Source organism: Camelus dromedarius, chromosome 2, assembly GCF_036321535.1.
Source record: "Camelus dromedarius isolate mCamDro1 chromosome 2, mCamDro1.pat, whole genome shotgun sequence".
Taxonomy (NCBI): Eukaryota; Metazoa; Chordata; class Mammalia; order Artiodactyla; family Camelidae; genus Camelus; species Camelus dromedarius.
In genome coordinates this window covers 112,967,329-112,987,353 of record NC_087437.1, presented here as the reverse complement: position 1 = coordinate 112,987,353, position 20,025 = coordinate 112,967,329, and the positions used below count along the sequence as shown (strand labels likewise).

Here is a 20,025-nt window from a genome sequence, read left to right as displayed (position 1 = left end):
CCTCCGACCCGGCTGCTTGCCGAACGCCTCCACGACTGCAAGTGTCTCCAGGAAACAGCTTCCAAGGCATGCCTGGGACGAGCTTCTTGGGCCCACAGCCTCAACCTCATTTTCTACCTTCCTCAGCCCACTTCATGCAAAAAACAAAGTACTTCTGGAAGCTCAATCCTGTTGGAACTGGACCACAAGCAGTCAAGGTAACAAACCCGAAGGGAGTGCTCAGCAGTTGCAGCTCCACCGAGACCTGGCCTCCTGTGCTGCTTCGAGTCATCTCATTTCGGCAGACTCCTATCTATTTATTCTCGGGGTTTCCAGTCTCCCAGATGTGCCCCCCGTCCTGACTCCCTGTCATGCCCCCTCCATTCTCTGGTCTCCAGGTCAGGGCCTCGGGGCATCAGCGTGCGCTGTGCCCTCTGCCGACAGCTTCATGTCACATGACTGGCTCTGCATCCTTCAGGTCTCAGCTTCCCTGTCTCCCACCCTCTACCCAACATCCTCTGCTCTTTCCCTTTGCAGCAACCCCCCTGCCCCCGATATTGGCAGCACCCGCACCTCCCTGCCTTCCCCACATCAGCACACGAGGACAGGGGCCATCTTTGCTCACGGACCTAGGACTCTGCTCACTTCCAGGACTTCACTCGTAATCGGCGCCTCTGACCCCCCCCCCCCCCCCCGGGCAAGAGGATCTGATGCTCTTGGCTCTGACGGCGAACATGCAGCCTGGAGGTAACCCCCACACAGGCCCTACTCAAACACCCGCAACTGACAGGCTGCAAGGGGGCAAGAACCCCTTCGTGGCTGAGGGTCCAGCTATGAATCAGCGCCTCAGGGGGAAGGGACAGTGGCTTCATTTGGTCCAAGGAGCTTCCAAGGAGGGGAACTGGCACACCGCACAGCTGTCCTACTTAGCCAGCCTCCTTCCTAACGCTCTAAACTGTGCCACAGGGTTCCGAACACTCCATGACCTGGGAAGCCCAAGAGCATCACCTGATTTCCCCGGGACGAGCAAGTGTAGGAAAAGAAAGTGCGTGCACCACTCAGGCCACGAGGACAATTGCTACGACCCCGGCGGCAGTGGCTCACCTCAGACACTCAGGTGCCTCGTTTACCAGAAGACAGAGACCTCAGTGTTATGGATGGAAAAGACCACATGGCATCAGGGTCCCTAGTTCAAGGTCCCAGTTGTCACCTGGTAGTTGTGGGGTCAAGGGCAAATCTCAGAGTCTGTTTCTTCAGCCAAAATTACATCCGGCTATGAGGGATGTAACACTCCCTCACAGAGCTGCTGAGAGGACTAAATCAGGTAACAGCCTCAATGTATGCAACACAGCCTACAGCCTGCAGCACACACGTAACATACTTTAAGGAAAATGGAAAACTCCCCCCAGATAGCACCTGAGTGAACGTACATCAGGACGCAAACCATTTGACAGAAGAGGCTGTGTTCCCGCCAGCCCTGGCTGAGCGCCTGCACTTGCAGGAAACTCCTAATGAAACAGGAAGTAGCATATTTTCCCAGATAATCTCCACTTTATCCCTTTTATTTCCAGTGCACAGTTCCTAATGACCCTCTTTACTTAATACTGCTCTTCAAAGAGACTTTTTATAGCCTTGTGCCTCTGGAGGAAGTTGAAGATGGATGCTGTCCCGGCTCTTAAGATAAGCAAAGTTGAGGAATCGGACCATCCAGGGTGGGGACAGGCAGCACTACAGAGAGGGAAGCCCTGGACCAGCTGGGCTGGGCTCCTCCTGGCTCCTGGGCACCTGGCTTGCACATCTGTCTGTGCTTCCATCTCACCACCGTTAAAAAGTGGTAGAAGCCAGACCTCTGAGTCCCCTTCTATTTCAACATGGTCTGAGCGTACAAATTAGCATAACCAGAGGCTTGACTTAGTAAATGGCACTTTCCATCCTCTGGGCTGCTGACAGACACCCTGGGCGGGGCCCCGCTTGGGGAAGATGGAAAGGCTGCTCAATTTCTTCCAATTCACCAACTCTGAGGGGCCCAAGGAGATGCCAGGGACGATTCCAGGAAAAAGCCTCATTGTCACCCACCACGGAAGCCATCCGGCAGCCCGGGACCCTGGGTCCTCAGCTTCCCAGGCCTGGGGCAGAGACCACATACGGAACTGTCTAAAGGAGAATTCTCTGACTGTGGTGTCAGGTCAGGCCCACAGAGCAGATTATCTGGAGCTAAGCAGAAATGAAATTTCAGTTAGTTTCTAGATCAGTTTTCTGGTGTGAGAGGATAAGGGTCTGAGGCAAATTAGAGCACGCCAGCTGTGCTCTCTTCTGCAACTCCTGATGGTCTCCGGCCTTGCCGGGCTGCCGCTGCTGTCAGTTGAAAATCCAGGATGCTGGATGCTGATTTCATTTCTTTCTCAGTTTGGCAGTCTCTGGCTTGGTATTGCTTATTCTTTTATGTGAGTTACACTAAAGTTACTACATTAAACACAGGATGGCCAGGTAAAACTGAATGTCAAATAATGCATCATTTTTTGCTACAAGTATTATTTCATGCAATATTTGGAGCATATTTATGTGAAAAAATGACATTATTTATCTGAAATTCAAATTTAATTGACCATTCTGCACTTTCATTTGCTAAATATGATAACCATAAATCATATCCAAATACAATCTCAAAATACAACATCTCAAACCCAACTCCTGCCCCGCCAAGACAGAAAACTCTCAAAATTTGTCTTATTTGCAGAATGTTAAAAAAAAAAAAGACCTATCAGTAGTAAATCAAAACAACAAAAAGAAAGATGCATCTTCTTACAAGTCCCCCTAAATTACGAGCTCAGCACGCCACTGGCCAAAGCACTGGCGCCGCTGGCTCTGTGGGCTCCCCCAACTCAACAGCAACTGGCTTCCGACTCATCAGGGGAGTGGGAAAAAGGGGGGGGTGCAGAACTCAAAGGTGGCTACTTCCCCACAACAGGTCTGCCGGGGCTGAGGGACAGTGAGGAGGCAGGTGCTGATGGCAGAGGAACGACAGGAAACAGGGCCAGACCTCAATGGCCACAGAACACTCAGGTCCCGCACCAAGGGTGGCGCCCACCACAATGACAACCATGAGAAGACGGGAAAAGCGACTGCCCAGGAGTCAAGGGTCAGACACATCCCACCCACCCTCACCCCAGCGTCTCCAAGTCTTGAACTTGGGCTGATAACCGGGTAGCCTGACTCCCAGACACTGCTGCCATTCTGGACAGACTGAGCTGTGAGGCCGGCGACAGTGCCCAGTGTTGGGGTACGTGAAGAGACAAAAACACATCCCCCCAAGTTTTTGAAAATCACGCTTTCACTCTGATCAAAAGTTACTCATAAAATACGATGGTCTTAAAATTTTATTTTGCATGGTTGTATACAGTCTGAATGACTAGCTTGCAACCCAAGGCAGTTTTTACAAGCTTTGCTCTTCAAAATAGTGTTAGTGTTGTTGCAGGGCAAAAGTCCTGACAAATTACATTCAGGAAACAGAATCGAGGAAGCCAAGCGGGGACCACAGATCACAAAGAGGCTCTAAGCAAGCCATGCCCCTACTTCCCACAGCAACGAGGATCAAGAGCTAAAAATATCTCAGAAAAATCAAGTGGCGCCTGCAGCACCCTCTTATATAAAGGTCAAGCTTGTAAATTATTAATCCCCGGTGCTCAAAAGTGAGAGAATTAAATATAAGGCTAAGATCTGGCGAATCTTCTCACTTCCTCCTCTTCGTGGAATACAGCTTCTCTTCAAGTGGGACTGGGACGATCCCTTCACACTTTTTCACTTCCTGAGTCAGAGGGTGTTTTACAATATTCGGTCTAATCACATCAGTGTCTCGAGACAGATACTCCATTATGCCGTCAACAGTTGTTGTTGGCGCATAAAAATCCACCAAGAAATACCTGCAATAAAATAAAAATTTGTGAATATCCTGCATTCTGAAACACAGCGGTTTCACTACTTTGGTCAGTGTTTTCACTTTACTCCTCCCCAGATAAAGACATCAACCACACACACACACACAACACATCTCTGTCAAAACAGAAACCGCCGGCGGACCCGCTGACCCCCAGTGCCGCAGCGCGCCCACCTCCCTTTGTGACGGCCTTCCCCCTTACACTCTTGTGAAAATCTGGACCCAAACAAGCTCAGTGGTAGAAAAAAAGCAATGTGACGTTACATGCAGTAGGAAATACTAGAAAGATGGTAAAATTATGGTACAAGAACAGAATTTGCTATTCAGCAAAGCCTGAATTTTCTAAACCATTAGCTGATTTTTTTGAGTGTGGAAACACCTACTAATCTTCTAATTTTCCAAAGGATTTTACAAGTGACTAAATGCACCAAAGAGATACAGAAGGAACCACCGGCCGTACTTCACAAACAAGGAAAAAGAAAAGGCCTGGGACTTGTCTAAGACTACCTTGCATGGTCAAGAACTGACAGAAAACAACAACAAAATTACCTGAGTTTTGGGTAAGAGAAAGAATTTCATATTCATCCACCCAGACCAGACTAGTACAGACAGGCACCTCATACAGCTCCCTGGTCTTAAAAAAGGAAAACAACTTCACAGCGGTCTGCGGGAGGACGGCACACAGGAGGAAGCATCTCTGGTCCCTGCCCCCACTCCGCTCAGTTCTGAAAGTTTAAGCCTCCCTTGTCCTGTTTAGTTTGTTGTTAAACAACACTGTTGTTAACAACAGTGTTGTTAAAGGACAGTTTTCAGTGCAGTATTTCAGAATTCTACAACGTTCCAGCTGGTTAGGATGACCTCTGACACCCCTCATTTTGTTCCAGCCACACTCTTCTCCCAAGCCTAGTCCCATCCTCGGTCTTCACTGTGCCTCTGCCAGAAGTGGTCTTCACCCACGCCCACACAGCTCCTCCCTCGCTTCCATCACGTCTCCGTCCAAAAGTCAACTGGTGAGAGAGGCCTTCTGTCCCACCCACCCAGCCATCACTCTTATCTCCCTTACTTACGCTTTGCTTTTCTCCCCCACAGCACTTTATCACCCCTGACACAGCACACGCTTGTTTACAGTCTGTCTCGCTCCACTAACAGATAGCTGCCCTAGGAAGGGCCGTGTCGCTACAGCCCCAGCACCCTGCGCAGAGGCTGACGTCCCTCCGTCAGGCCCGCAGTAAATACCTGACAGCGGTGGTGCAGCATAAAAGGCGGGATTCTCATAGAAAGTAGGAAAGACAAGCTTAAAATGGACAAATTCAGCAAGAAAGTTACGACAAAAAGTATGGCATTTTGTTAATTCCATACAAAGAGGGTTCAAAACTTGAAAGAAAATTTGCCGTGCGACCATTCACAAGCCTAGTGGGAAACTCAATCTAGTAAAAATAATTAAAAGGATAGAAAAACATGTATCACGCAAAAATACCAATCAAAAGACAGTCCCAGTGGCTACAGTAATACCAGACAAAGTAGACTTTTGAGCAAAGAGAATTATCAGGGGAAAAAGAAACACTACATAGTGATGAGTTCACCAAGAAGACACAACAACCCTGACTGTGTGTGACAGATAGCAGAGTTTCAACACACAGGAAGTACACGCCAACAGAACTGAAAAGAGAAAGACACAAATCCACAATTAGAGTTGGAAACCTTCAACATTCCTTTCAGTAATCAACAGACCTGGTACACAGAAAATCAGCAAGGCTATGGAAAAAGCAAACACCACCTTCAACCATCTGGATCTGATACTTGTAGAACCCTCCACCCAACAACAGCAGGATACGTATTTGTTCTCAGGGGCACGTAGAACATTTGCCAAGGTTGACCATATTCTGGGCTATAAAACGAGTCACAATAAATCTAAAAGGGATTCGAGCCACACAGAAAAATCTCAGGAAAATCACCAAATACTTAGAAATTAAACATACATCTCAACAACCTATGGGTCAAAGAAGAAATCAAAAGAGAAATTACAAAATACTTTAAATTGAATAAAAATGAAAACACATCAAAATTTGAAGAATGCCACTAAAGCAGGACTTAGCAGTAAATTTACAACACTAAACGTCTATGGAAAAAAAAGAAAAAAGGCCTCAAATAAATTACCTCAGCCTCCACCCTAAGAAACCAGAAAAAGGAGAGAAAATTAAATGTAAAGTAAGACAAAAGAAAATAATAAAATCAGAGCAGAAATCCCCGAAGCAGGATACAGAAAAACAGAGCACATCAATGAAACCAAACACTAGTTCACTGAGAAGACCAACAAAAGTGATACACCTCTAATCAGACTGACCAGTAAAGAGAGAGAAAACAGAAATCACTGATACTGGGGACAAGACAGGTGCAATGACTACAAAAGTTTACAGATATTAAAAGGATAGTAAGGGAATATTATACAAAGTTTTTGCAATATATTTGACAACGTAGCTGTAATTCCCTGAAAAACACAAACTGTCAAAACTCACTCAAGAAGAAACAGATAACCTGAACAGCCCTATATCTATCAAAGAAATTAAATCTGTAGCTAAAAAATCTTCCCACAAAGAGAACTACAGGCCCAGTCAGCTTCACTGGGGAACTCTACTAACTGCTTATGAAAAAAAAGCCAATTCTGATACAAACTGGTCTGAAAAATAGGAAAACACTTTTCAACTTGTTCTATGAGGTCAGCGTTACCCTGATACCAAGACAAGACAAAGACACTACAAGAAGAAAGACCTATATCCCCCATAAACATAAATGAAAAAATTCTAAGCAAAATTTTAGCAAACTGACTATTATAATATATAAAAAGGACAGTATATCCTGACCAAGTAAGATTTAGTCCAAGAATGTAAGATTTGTTTAACATTTGAAAATCAATGAAAATCCACCATATTGACACACTAAAAAAAAAAATCTTTTGATCATTCCAGTGGATGCAAAAAGAAGCATTTAGCAAAATCTCACATCCAATCTTGATTAAAAAAAAATCTTAGCAAACTATAGAAAGAAGGAATCTTCTTCAATCTTATAAAGACCGTATTGGAAAAACCCACAACAGCATACTAACCGACCAAAGTCCGAATGCTTTCCCCCTAAGAGTGGGAACAAACAAGAATGCCTGTTATCACCACTTCCACTCAGCATTTTACTGAAGTGTCTTCCCAGTGCGATAAGTATGAAAAAAAGAAATAAAAGGCATCCAGATAGGTAAGGAAAAAGTAAAACTGTCTTTATTTTACAGATGTCACCATCATGTACACAAAAAAATATGAAGAAACTTATAAGATACTAGGACTCTTTAAGTTTAGCAAGGTTGCAAGATACAAGGTCAACAAAAATTAACTATATTTCTATACACTAGCAACAAATAATCAGACCTTGAAATTGAATATGAAATACTTAAAGATAAATCTGACAAAAGATGTGTAAGACTTGTACGCTAAAAACTACAAAACATTGTTGAAGGAAACTAAAGAAAACCTACATAAATGAAGAGGTATACCTTGTTCACAGGGAGGAAGATTCAATTTATTTAGATGTCAGTTCTCTCAAATTGATCTATAAATTCAAGAGAATCCCAATCAAAATCCTAACAGACCTTTTTGCCAGAAACTGACAAACTGATTCTTAAGTTCATATGGAAAGTCAAAGGATGAAGAACAGCCAAGACAATTTGATAAAGTTGAAGGACTAATACTACCTGATTTCAAGACTTATTGTAAAGGTATGGTAATCGAGGTAGTACAGTACTTGTATAAAGATACGCAAGTAGATCTACAGAACAGAATAGAGTTCAGAAATGGATCCATACACATTCGCACAACTGATTTTTGACAAAGGTACAAAGACAATTCAGTGGAGAAAGGATACTTCTTTTAACGAATGGTGTTGAAACAATTTGATATCCATATGCAAAAAAATGAACTTTGATCCATATTTGTACTATATACAAAAATTAACTCAAACTGGAACATGAATCTAAACATAAAACATAAAGCTATAAACGTAGAATAAAACACAGGAGAAAATCTTTGTGACCTTGAGTTAATTAGGCGAAGGTTCCTTAGACATGACACCAGAAGCACAATCCGTAAAAGAAAAATCTGATCATTTAGACTTCATCAAAACCAAAAACTGCTCTTTGAAAGATATTGTTAAGATAACAAAAAGACAAGCCATATACTGGGCCTCGCACATCTCATATTTGATAAAGGACTTATTCCTGGAATATTAACAACTCAAAATTTAATTAAAAACAATTTTTTAAATGGGCATAGAATTTGAAAAGGTATTTCCTGAAGATATACAATGGTGAAGAAGCAGGTGATGAGATGCTTAATACTGTTAGTCATGAGAGAAATGTGAATTAAAACCAGAGATGTCTACTAGAATGGCTAAACAATGACCATACCAAATGTTGGTGAGGATAGAGAGGAAATGACACTTCCACACACTGCTAGGAAATGCAAGATGACACCACAACTTTGGAAAACAGTTTGGCATTCTCTTAAAAAGTTAAACATATACCTGCCATTATGATCAAGCCATCCCATTCCTAGATTTACTCCCAAAACCAAAGTATATGCCCATAAACAACTTGCACATCAATGTCGACAGCAGCTTTCTTTGTAACAACCCAAAACTGAAAGTAGCACAAATATCCATTAACATGTAAACTAATAAGCAAACTATGGTACATCAACTAAATAGCATACTACTCAGGAATAAAAGGGAAAAAACTATTAATACAGACCACTAATGAATCTCATAATAATAATTTTGCTGAGTGAAAGACACTAGAGCAAAAAAGAGTGCATACTACTTCTATCCAAATAAGACTTTAGAAAATATAAGCTAATCTAGAGTGAAAGAAGGCAGATCAGTGGTTGCTAGGTGTGGGAACAAGTGGAAGGAAGGCTCAGAAGAGGCAGGAGGAAACTTTGGGGGTGACCAATTTGTTTCTCATCTTGACTGTGGTGATTTCATGGGTTTATACATCTGTGCAGTTTATTGTGTGGCACATATCTCTGTAAAGCTGTTGATTTTTAAATGCTCTATAGGAAGCTGAGAGGCCAGGACTTGGTAAATGACTTGCTGTGGGCGGTGGTGATGAGGGAGCAAGTACAGCTTGATGAAGACCCCCAGGGTTTTCCAAGAAATGAAATAAAAATGATATAAATTCCTCCACTAACTGGCAAACTTCTTGAGGGAGTGACTTGTACCTCTGCTCACGGATGAGACCACTGTTTGGGCTTACTCTGAAAATTACGCACCAACCGGGCCAAATTTTCCTAGGTTTCATTCTACTTGTTTATTTCTACTCCACGTAGCCCATGCTAGGATTGCAACCACCCAACTTAAGAACCGCTCGTTTGTTCAACATTTAATTATTGATTACTTATCCTGAGTAAGGCTCTGGAACAGAACCTAAAAAGTAAGTGTAATCGACCTTAAATTATCTTCTCCTTGCCAACCCCCAGCCCTTTACCCACTCCTCCAGCCCCCAAATAATTATGGCCACCTGGTGGCCAGGGCACGGAACTCTCACTCAACATAGCCTCCAGTGTCTTTCTTCCCTTTTTATCCATTTGTTTTTTCATCATATTTTCGTCATTCATCAAATGTATTGCCCGGCTACTGTGGACAAGTTATGACCTCACCCTCTGTCGGCCAACATCCCACCATACTTAATTCTATAGCAGGTAGTGGTTCCTTAAACATATGCACATCCTCTCTGAGCTCCTTCCTCCTCCCTTGCCTTTGGCTAGTTTCCCAAGAAGAGTCTTCCTATTTGCCTTATTACACTTAAAGCCCTGTGCTGACGGCTGGAGGGAGGGAACATGAAATGCCTTCTATTAACAGAGGGTAAGATGGAGGGAAATGCTGAGGCCCGACACGCTCAGGGCACTCAGCAACCCAGGCCACTACCACTGCCAGCCCTGGAAGTGCTCCAAGTCCCCTCCCTCCAGAAAGTCCACAGGTGTCACCTGCTCTAGTGAGGTAAGCCTGCCCTTCTTTATACTCAAGTATTCAGGTTACTCAAGTATTGTATCTGGGGTTCAGCGAGCATTGTTTCCTTTCATTTTCCATTCAACCACACCACAGAGGCATTTTTGTGGGCTAGCCTCCAAGTCTAAACATATTTCTAAGAGAGAGGGTGCTTACGGTAGCCAACAACCAGCTCAACTGCCCACAAACCAACTTCCCTGCAGTCTTCCTGAGCAGCAGCAGCCTCTCTACACTGGCTCTCACGAAACGATGCTAAGAAATACACCCAAGGCTTCTGGATATCATTTTCTGATAAGGGTAAAAAGGATACTCAAGGATGGAAACTAGAGGCCAGATATACCAGAAACCTCTTATTTCAGAAATTAAAAGAGAGTGTCTTGGAAATCTCTTTTAAACAGCTCCTGAGGAAGAGAACGAAGAGGTGGAAGCCCCACACCACGCGGCAACCCAGCAAATGGAAGCAGAGGAAGCGGGGCTGGGTGCAGGGCTGGGTCCAGCAGCCCTCTCCCCAGCAACTACTACTGCTCTAGCAGCTTTCAAAGTGGCTTCCTGCACATTACCTCCTCTGACTTTTATAATAATTAAGTCACTGATTCAAGGTCACTCAGCTACAAAGTGGTCAGTTAGGATTCTAACAGAGTGGTCTTTGACTCCAAGACAATAGAAGCCACAGAGAGCTCTGGGGCCAAAGGCTTACAGAATCACAGCATGCAAGTGCTGGAGCGGACCATGAAGACGACACAGTCCAGCTGATCTGCAACGGGCCACAAGTGAGAGGCAGGCTCCAGACCCCACAGATCCCCACTCCGTCAACCACATCTCTTGCTACTTAGCAGCCAGCATTCTGGAGGTTTCTCAAGGATAAAGAGAAGTCCTAGACAAAGGCCTGAAAAGGCCTCCCGGAGATTCTCTGTTACCATCACCCCCCTTCCCCCCGACCCCGCTAGCCTTTACCTTCTTTTACCTACCCTGCCTTCCCTGTACCGTGATGCTCATCTGGCAACCAAACCCAAACAGGACCACTGGCCAAAATGCAAATGGGCTTGTTCTCACAGCCACAGCTGCGACAGTCATTTCATGCTTATCACCCTGCTGATCTATGCCTGGGGCTCGTGTGGGCAAAGACTGCTTCTACTCCCAGGCTCCTTATTACACTGTGGAAATTTCCACAAAAAGGAAGTACCATCAAAACAGAGGAGAGGAGCAGCTCAGAGGCGGGCAGATCTTGCTGTATTCGACACTCCTGGTTGAGAGCTGAATCTCCTTCCTCTGCCTTAGTGACCCAAGCACACAGGTCAGTACCCCTTTACAGCTTTCCCACACAGGAATGCCATGACCAATTCCTGGCTGCTGCCAGCACCTACTCTTTTTCTCACCTACATATCTCAGGCAAACCCAGTCAATCAATGAACATTTACTGTGGGCAAACCTCAGAAGGAGGCTAAAAAGATGAGGTACACAGAGCCTTGATCTCCTGGAACTTCAGTCCAGCTGGGGAGAGGAAGTCACCAGGGCTGCTGTGCTAGCAGAAACCGGCGTCCAGGACCTGCACACACCTCCCAGTCCTGAAGGAGACGGTGGGACTGACGTGGTGGCTGTGGACACCCGATTCCTAGCTGCTGGGCTTTTCTAACCACAGGTGACCTGAGGAAGGATGATGACGCTTTTTACAGATGTGAGAGACTGAATGGGGCACATCCCTGCGTCTCCATCTGAACCAGTGAAGACATGAGGCTTAGAGCAGCCTACTTGGAGCTGTAGGCTGGAGCAGCTTCAGAGGCCTGCAAGGATCCCTTTCCCTTGACAGCACAGGTCCGTGACAGACCTGTAAAAACTGGGAATTAGGTTGACAGAATGACCTTGGAATGCCCTACATCCCACTGAAAGCTGCCATGGAAAAGCCATTCTGAAATTCAGAAGAGCTGCTGTTCAAAGGAAGGGGGCCAGAAGAGGGGCTCAACGCCCCAGAGGGATCTGCCCCACTTTCGCCCCAGCCCTGAGCGAGGCGAGGACCGAGAGGATTCAACAGCCACAGTGAGGTACCAGCGTTTGCTTCTTGCCCCAACCTAGCTAGGGAGAATCCAAACACAAGCCCCAAAGTCACAACACACGTAGACGATTTCTTATCTTCATCCTCATGACAAGCTCCTCACTCAAGGTAGAAGAGTTTAGGGTTATGACTATAATCGCTACTGCCTAGCCATGGCCAAAAGCTGACATTCCAATAAAAAGTAACCAAGTTCTCCAAATAGCTAGTTTCCACTCTCCACTTTTACTCTAATCAACGATCAAATCAGTAAACGGGCAGATCATTTTGGAAAAATCCAGTTTAGCAATCTGAACTCTAATTATAGTATACACTCCCAGCCTCTTCAGCCACGTGTTTGCTGGCACCAGTGAGATGGTTCTGCACACCAGGTAGCCAGGGTTGAATGTAAGCACTGTCATCGCCTTCAACACAAAACCCAGTGGTGGTGACATTTCAAGGTGTGTTTTCCCACACGTGGTTCTAATTATAGAATCACTTCATCCACAAGGCAGACACCAGCTTCACCCAAGCATCTCTCTTTTCTATAGAAAAGCACTCAGGTTTTATGCAGCCCCAACTGTGCACAAGCAGAAGTAAGGAGATGACTGATACCAGGGAAAGAGAGAAACAAAAAACGCTCAGCACACTAATACATTTCTCATCACAGAGTCCCATGTTCAAAAGTTGGAGGAACAGGGAACCATCTCATACGCAGAACTGCCCACGTGGTCTTGAAGGTGATAATTAACCCTCCTTTGTATTTCTTAAGACATTCACTACAAACTCTCCACTACCATGACTGAAACCCCACAGAGATTTGAGAAGACCCAGAGAAAGGGCTTCCCCAGGACAGACCGAGCCCAGTGTCACCAGGACCACACCATCCCCAGCGCGGGCTCCCGAGGGAGCCAGCAGCCCTCAGCGTCCTTTCTGCTCCTCCTCTCTCGGGCCCGAGCCTCAGTACCACTCAGGCCCCTCCTGGCACAAGGCTACGCGGGCTGCCAGCCCCCACCCCACCTGAGTGGCTGAGGGAGGAAACATGTCTTCTTGCAGCACTCCTAAATGTAAAGGCTGTATTTGGTTTTTATTCCACTTTTGTCTTAACCCTGTATTTACAAGTTTTCCATAAAAAGTGCTTGGCTGAATTTGAGTTATATTCTTTGTCTGTCTCTCTCAGACACAGTCACACACTCACTCACAGCCTCCCCTTCCCCCTAGCAGACGAGTGGAAATTTCCACTGAAGCGCTCAGTGGCTCCAGTGAGCAGGGTGGGGGAGGGGGAGAAGAGGGATTTGCAGCCATGAAGCATCTTCAAGCCTTTTTGAAGACAGGAAACAGATCCGTCTGAATGCCAGTTCCTAGCCTGTATCGGTTAAATCTTGCTGGATTCAGGCTTTGCTGAGGCAGTGAATTATTCCCCTTAAAACGAAGACACCCTCTGCATGGAAAAGCCCCATTTCTTTTTATATCTGTTGGGTCTCATACATTTTAAAAACCACTAAACCTGCTGCAGAATCCTTACAAATCTTGGGACACTGCCACCAAAAAGAAACCTGCAAGGCCATGGCAGCCTTGCCTTGAAACCCTGTCACGAAGCACCTACACACAAGAATGGGGTCAGGATGCTGGCCTGGCCTTAACGCTGGCAGGAAAGCACAAGAACATGGAAATGTTAGCTAACGGGAAAACCACAGAGGAGAATCAGTCTCCTCTAGAGAGGGTGCCAGCGCTCCCGGAGTGAGCTGCAGACACACTCGGGGAGCGAGTCAGTAAAATTCCACTGATTCACCACAGAGCCAGTTATTTTTATCATTCTGCTTACCCGTAAATAGAAGGGCATCTTATATGTAGGCCAGCAGATCTCTGCTATAAGTACCTATCCACATTTTAAAGCAGATGAGAAAAGAGAAAGAAGGGACAAAACAGGCAAGAAAAACCTCCCTCATGTCTTAAGAGCTCTTATACACACGCATTCTGAAGTCAGCCCAGTCTCACTGCAGTAAAATCAGGCATGGTAAAAATAGTCAAAGCCAATCTGGGGCATCCTTTTACAAACAAGCACAAGCCCAACACTGAAATATGGACCACGGTTTCTTTTATAGTTCCCTCCCCTGCACCAGAAATCACTCTCAGTCTCAGTCCAGCCCCATCTAGTGGAAAGAGAGCCTTAAACCAGCCTGTGCAGCCCTGGAGGAAGACAAAGACGCCGACGTAGTTCTGGCAGAATCTGCTACTATGATTCAGTAAACTGCCCATCCCTTTTTAGCAAGGGTCTAAATGAGCACTTACTCCTGCTGCTCCCTTCTGCACATGTGACACTGTCCCCTTTTAGACTCCAAGGAATACAGTAAGAATCTTCCAAGACACCAACCTTCCCTTTCCCACAGAGTCAATCAAGGTGCCAAGATGAGCATGTGACTATACAAAGGAAAGCTAATTGGGGGCCCCCAAGAGACTAGAGCAAATCCAGAGCTGAGAATGAATCCCAGGCCTTCTAAGACCACACCACTCCCCCTCCCCTCAGCTCCAAATAACGCTCCAGCGGTTGCCAGGCGCTGCCTGGTGAAAGGGGTGGCGAGTGAGGCCAGAAGCCTCCACCTGGAAAGCTGGTCTAGAGGATCCAAACTTCTCAACCAGCCCAGCCTGGCCCAGACAGCAACAGGGGCATCTGGTCAGCTCCTCCCTATTCCTAAATGCACATCACCGGAGGGACAACTGACAAGGGAACTGACTTCCCCTGGAAAAATACTCTTAATAAGTTACAGGTATCTGAGATACTATCCCCACCCCTGATAAATAAAGGTGACTCAACCCAGGCTCTACTCTGCTGCCAGAAGGAACTCAGAGCAGCATTTTAAATCTAAGTTTTAGAAAGGTGCTCCAGCTGTACATATATAACTTCTCCAGTTCTACTGACCCTCAGAGATTCTGAGCTCAAGCAAGTTTCTGTGGATCAAAACTTAACCATTAAGTTTTTCTAATGGGAAAATAGGTTCCCAGTTATAAACATCAAACTTACAAATCCCGTATGTAACCTGGAATGTAACCTGTTTCCAAAGTCAGGACTGACCAAGTTAATATCTGGACTATAATGATTGTATTTTGGGGGCATAAACCAGTAACAGACTTGATATAATAAACACTAGGTACCACTTTCAAGGTACCCCCTCCTCTTTCTGGAAGACTTCCCAAATAACCCTAAAGTAACAGGATCTCTCCTACCTAAGCATTTTTCTACCCTCATCCTTCATTCAGGCCTACTTGCCATGTGTGTAGCCAGGGAACGGATCTGGGGGGAGGAGGTGAGGTGGTCAGCCTGGGGGGTGCTGAGCTCCAGCCTGTATACCCCCTTGGCTGCTGCCCCGGTGCCTGGGTTAGTCATACACATGCAAGCCCCTGATTCAAGTGAAAACTTCTTGAGATCAGGAACCACAATAATCACAAGAACCATCCTGAGACCTAGGAGTACCACTGGGATATGCCATTTCTTCCTGTAAAATGTAAAAGCAACAAATATGTATGACCAACAGCACCACAACGCAACGTGGGTTCTTAGAGGGCATCTCGAGCCCACTAGTTAGCCAGCTGAAAAGTTGGCTCTCACACACCAACCTAAGGATTCAAGTCAGTACCCCACCAAAATTACAGACACCTGTCATGGCCTCCACGGCTGTTCAAAAGAGTCAAAACCTTCCGAATGCTAATAAATGCATGACAAACAAGTCCACTCTGCTTCTTCTCAACCACTTTGTAAAAGTGAGCCTTCCCAGCACCTGGCACACGCTGGGCACATCTGCTTAATACATGTTTGTAATGCCTTCTGTGGCTACATCAGTGCACAAAAAGAGCTAGCCATGTGAACAAAAGGCCTAGCACAAATGTCACTGGGGTTAGTGACTATGGGAGGACTAGTGGCAGCCAATATCAGAGTAAACTTAAGCTCCACACTGCAGACATCCGACACACCACTCAACTCTAAATCTCTAACCCCCGGAGGTAACTCCCAACTACCCTAGCCCCTCACCTCCTCATTGACCAAAAGCCACTGTGAGGAATATTAGTGAGTGTTACAAAACTAAAAGTTACATGGTCAAAGGACACTGACAAACAAAGGCATCTTACTGCAGGGTGTCTCACCATTTACACTCTACAGCGTGCGGTGAATCTCTAAAAGGAGCAGAACGTGCAAGGCTTCCCACATCTAACTGATCACAAGCACATCCCAGTTTTCGGTGGAGTATCACCACACTTTGGAAAACATTATCTCAAACAAATAAATACCAGATATTGATTTATCCCCAGAAAAGCAAGCTTAAAACATGAACCTCCCAGCCTGGGACTGGGAATTGCCTTTCTGTGTCAATGCACAATATACACAACATAATGCACTTTAACAATGTGGCTTCTCCTTTGCTGAGAAGTCTGAAAGTAAAAACAACAACACAACAAAAATAAAATCCTTAGCTACGGAGGAACTAAGTGCCTACAACACAGTCTTTGGTGGGGCACAGGTACCTTGTCAGGAATCCAGGACGTAGGGCCAGCGTTGTCAGCAGTTCTGCCTTAATTCCAGGTGGGCACTTCCTGGATCTGAATTTATTCTCTCCGTAAGAGAGAAAGAGCACCACTCCACCCCAGCATATGCACACAGAGGCCTGAAAACTAGATGAATTAACGCAGCAGTTCTCCAAGTGTGGGCCTCAGACAGCAGGAGCAGCGGCACTGCCCACACCGTGAGAAGCGGTAAGTTCTAGGATGCTGGTCACACCAGCCGCCAATAAGGTCAAATCCTGTACTTGGAAAGAGGGCAGAAGAAAGCACTCCTACTGACCTCCCTGAAAGCTGACTTCTCTCCCTGTTCAGTGCCTTACATCACGGAACCTGGCTAATAATTCTTGGCCAAATTTTACATACTCCTCTTTAAAAAAGAAAAAGAGGCAAAAGGATTCATAGCCTTGCTATTATAACCAAACCTCTTTGTGGTTAAGTTAAAAAAAAAATGTTACACACACAATCGGCATGGCTCACTGTTGTTATGATTGTGGAGAGGGAATAAGCCACCGTGCATTTCATGTTGCCTAGCAACACCTCAGGCACGCTCTGCAGAGGTGCTCTCAAGAAGCTGAACACTAGCACAAAACAAGGTGAAGCAATCAAAAGATGCAATGTGCAGTCTGTGCCACACCTCGGCAGAAGGTTTACAGGCAGTAAGAAAGCCCAGTGTGACGCAGGACTTCACTTGAGTGCATCACTTGTATCAAAACTGCATAAGAGTGCTCGCTCCGTGTGCCTAAAAGCAGCTCACACAACACCCAGTGCTGTCCACAGAGCACATCTTCAGAGAACATCTCATTTGATCTCTGTGACAAAGCAGATGGGAGGTCATCTGAGTTCAGTACCCAAGGAAGCGGGAAACAGAGAAGCTAAGTGACTTGGTCTAGGCCACACAGCTGGGAACACAAGAGGGAGAATCCAGTCTCCGAGTCCGGGCCTCTCCCACTATGCTAAAAACTGATTCCCATCTTCCCTGTCACCTACTTCTAAGGAAGCCTAACAATGTAAGATTCTTCCTCCAAACCAGAAACGATGGGGTAAGCAAGCTACCATGAGAGCTTACAAAGCTTCAAATCAACTTGACAAACTGGCCTCAAAGAATTTCTACAAGGATAATTATCTACAAGGTACTATAAAAATCAAACCTTTGACAAATGTGAGAAAAAAAATCCCACTACAGAAATTTTGATTAAAATTGATTGGAGCAGATAAAAACATTTTCTATTATGGGTTTTAGGCTCTGGTTATATACGGCTGTAAAAGAAGTACATTCGGCTTATTATCTCAACCTACATTCTTAAAAGGACGCACTGAGTAGGCGGACAATACATTGCTCAATGAGGTGTTTAAAGGCAAAAGTGAAAGAAATGCCAGGAGAAAACAGTGCTTAAGTTGACAAGAAACGTTTCCCACAATCAAAAACTTATAAATGTGTTGCTCCTGGCATGACCAGTTTTTGTACCCTGATTACAGATGATTACGGGTCAGCACAAATGCATCCCATTTGCAACACAACACTGCTGGGGTACATACCTGCACACCACCTGGTAGGATGGGGATCTGACTGTTAAGAGTACAGTAACTTCTGAGCTGAAATACACAGTGTTCCCCACTGAGCCCATCAAAGGCAGCTGTCAAGTGACTCATGAAGAGACTTACCCTCCTCGGGTGTGCCGCTGACTATGCGAGGACATCTTGTAAGGAAGCGCCTGTTCGCCCAGGTTCTCCAGGTTCCTCACTACTGCCCCTCTGTCCATCAGGGCTTCTAGAGTACGTTTCAAAGCAGCAGCAGTCTCTGGCTGTTTGGGGGGTTTTGTTTTTAAAAAGAAGAAAAAACAGATCAGAATCATTATTAGAACTGGAATGATTAAGTGTGGTCAGTTCCAATCATAACAGCTCTATTGGGAGGGATCTTTGGGGAAAAACAACAGAAATTATCTTTGGCTAAGAAAGTTTAAAAAAGAGAGAGAGGTATTTATTGTAAGGATATGAGATAGCTCACAGATACGAAGGAAAATCTGAAGAAGCAGGCCTCGGAGAGTCCAGGGACCAGAGCAGCTCCAGGGATCTGGGAGGCAGGAACTAACTGAGTGGCTTCTTCAGAGCACCTTGGCCAGGATGAATCAGCGCCAGTCACTGCCAGTTCTTGTAGCCCAGGGCTCAAAATTCAAATTCCAGGGGAAGAGCATCCTATTGGCAGGACACTTTGATTGACCATCTCACCAAAACCATATACAGACAGTGGGAAAAGGGGTTGTCCCCCAAAGAAAAATAGGGAGATTGTAGCCAAAAGGGGGAAAGGATGAGTAAGACCCAACCTCTGCCCTCATGGGGCTTACAATCTAATAAAGACATGAACACAAAAACTCATGTAAGAAGACCAGAAGGCAGAGTGCAGGAAGTGACACAGGGACCAGAGAGCTCATGAAAAGAGAAAGCAGATTCAGTTGGAAGAAGGGTTTCATTAGGAGAGCTGACTTATAAGGAGCCCTGGAAAATGACAATGGGAGATGCAAAGAACAAATGAGCCAGGCACTGAGTAAAGAAGCAAAGACAAGAAAGTATTGAGGAAATAGCTAGGAGTCCCATCGGTGACGTTCAGGACAAGGGAGGACTGAGAAGTAAGACTATAGGTTGGGTGCAAGTATATAAATAATAAATATCTGTTATGAAAAACAAAATTCAAACAAAATAGAGTCCCATCATCCAGAGATAAAATTCGTTAAACATTCTGATGAACTGCTTTCCAGATATCTCTCTATGCATATGTTTACACCAAAAACTTTAGGAAGAAAAGACACTTTACAATGGTAAACAGGAAGACACAACTAATGAAATGTAGAAAATGAGGAAGAGGTGTGGCAAAGGGGGCACTAAATATGGGGTTGTTATTAACAGCTAAAAAGAAATCTGGAGTAGCTGGCCAGGGACCACAGAAGATGAATCTGGTTTAGGACATGCTGAGTCTGAGATACCCACAGCTTCTCCAAGTTAACCTCTCAAGATGTAAACCTTAAGCTCAAAACAACAGGGCAGGTTAGTCATCTGCCGAGAGGGGCTACCTGAAACCTTGGCAGTAGGTGAGATCACTGAGGGGAATGTGGAGATCACTGAGGATGAGATCCACAGAAGCTTGGGGAGCACAAACACTTGGCGGACTGACAAGAGGACTTGAAGTAAGAGAAGCAAACAGCAGAAGGTAAATCAGATCTGCCCTGTCACAGAAACTAAGGGAAGAGGCAGCCTCCAAAACGACAGGATACAGGGTGGAGATGAAGAAAAAGCCACAGCGTGGTGACCACATGGTCACTTAGCAAGATAGGGCTAGAAGTCAGATTGCAAAGACATCCATGGTAGAGGTGTGATGGCAACGACGACCAAAAGAAAGTTCCAGAGCCTGAGGGGCAAACATATTCAAGCAAAGTGTTTGAGGAGAGAGAAAACTTAAGCAAGTTACTAGTTAAAGGGGGAATGAATCAGTCAG

At 45.3% G+C, this 20,025-nt stretch overlaps 1 protein-coding gene across 1 annotated transcript in view; it reads right to left on the bottom strand.

The window, feature by feature from the left end:
• Positions 1 to 3,338: 3,338 nt before the first annotated feature.
• MRPS6 (mitochondrial ribosomal protein S6) overlaps positions 3,339 to 20,025 on the bottom strand; it is a 63,982-nt gene continuing 47,295 nt past the window's right edge. The window contains exons 3-4 of the mRNA XM_031450089.2: positions 18,201 to 18,340; positions 3,339 to 3,899 (exon numbers count right to left, since the gene is read on the bottom strand). Of these exons, the coding sequence (XP_031305949.2) occupies positions 3,710 to 3,899; positions 18,201 to 18,340 (330 nt within the window). The 3' untranslated portion in view covers positions 3,339 to 3,709. The remainder of the gene's footprint in view (positions 3,900 to 18,200; positions 18,341 to 20,025) is intronic.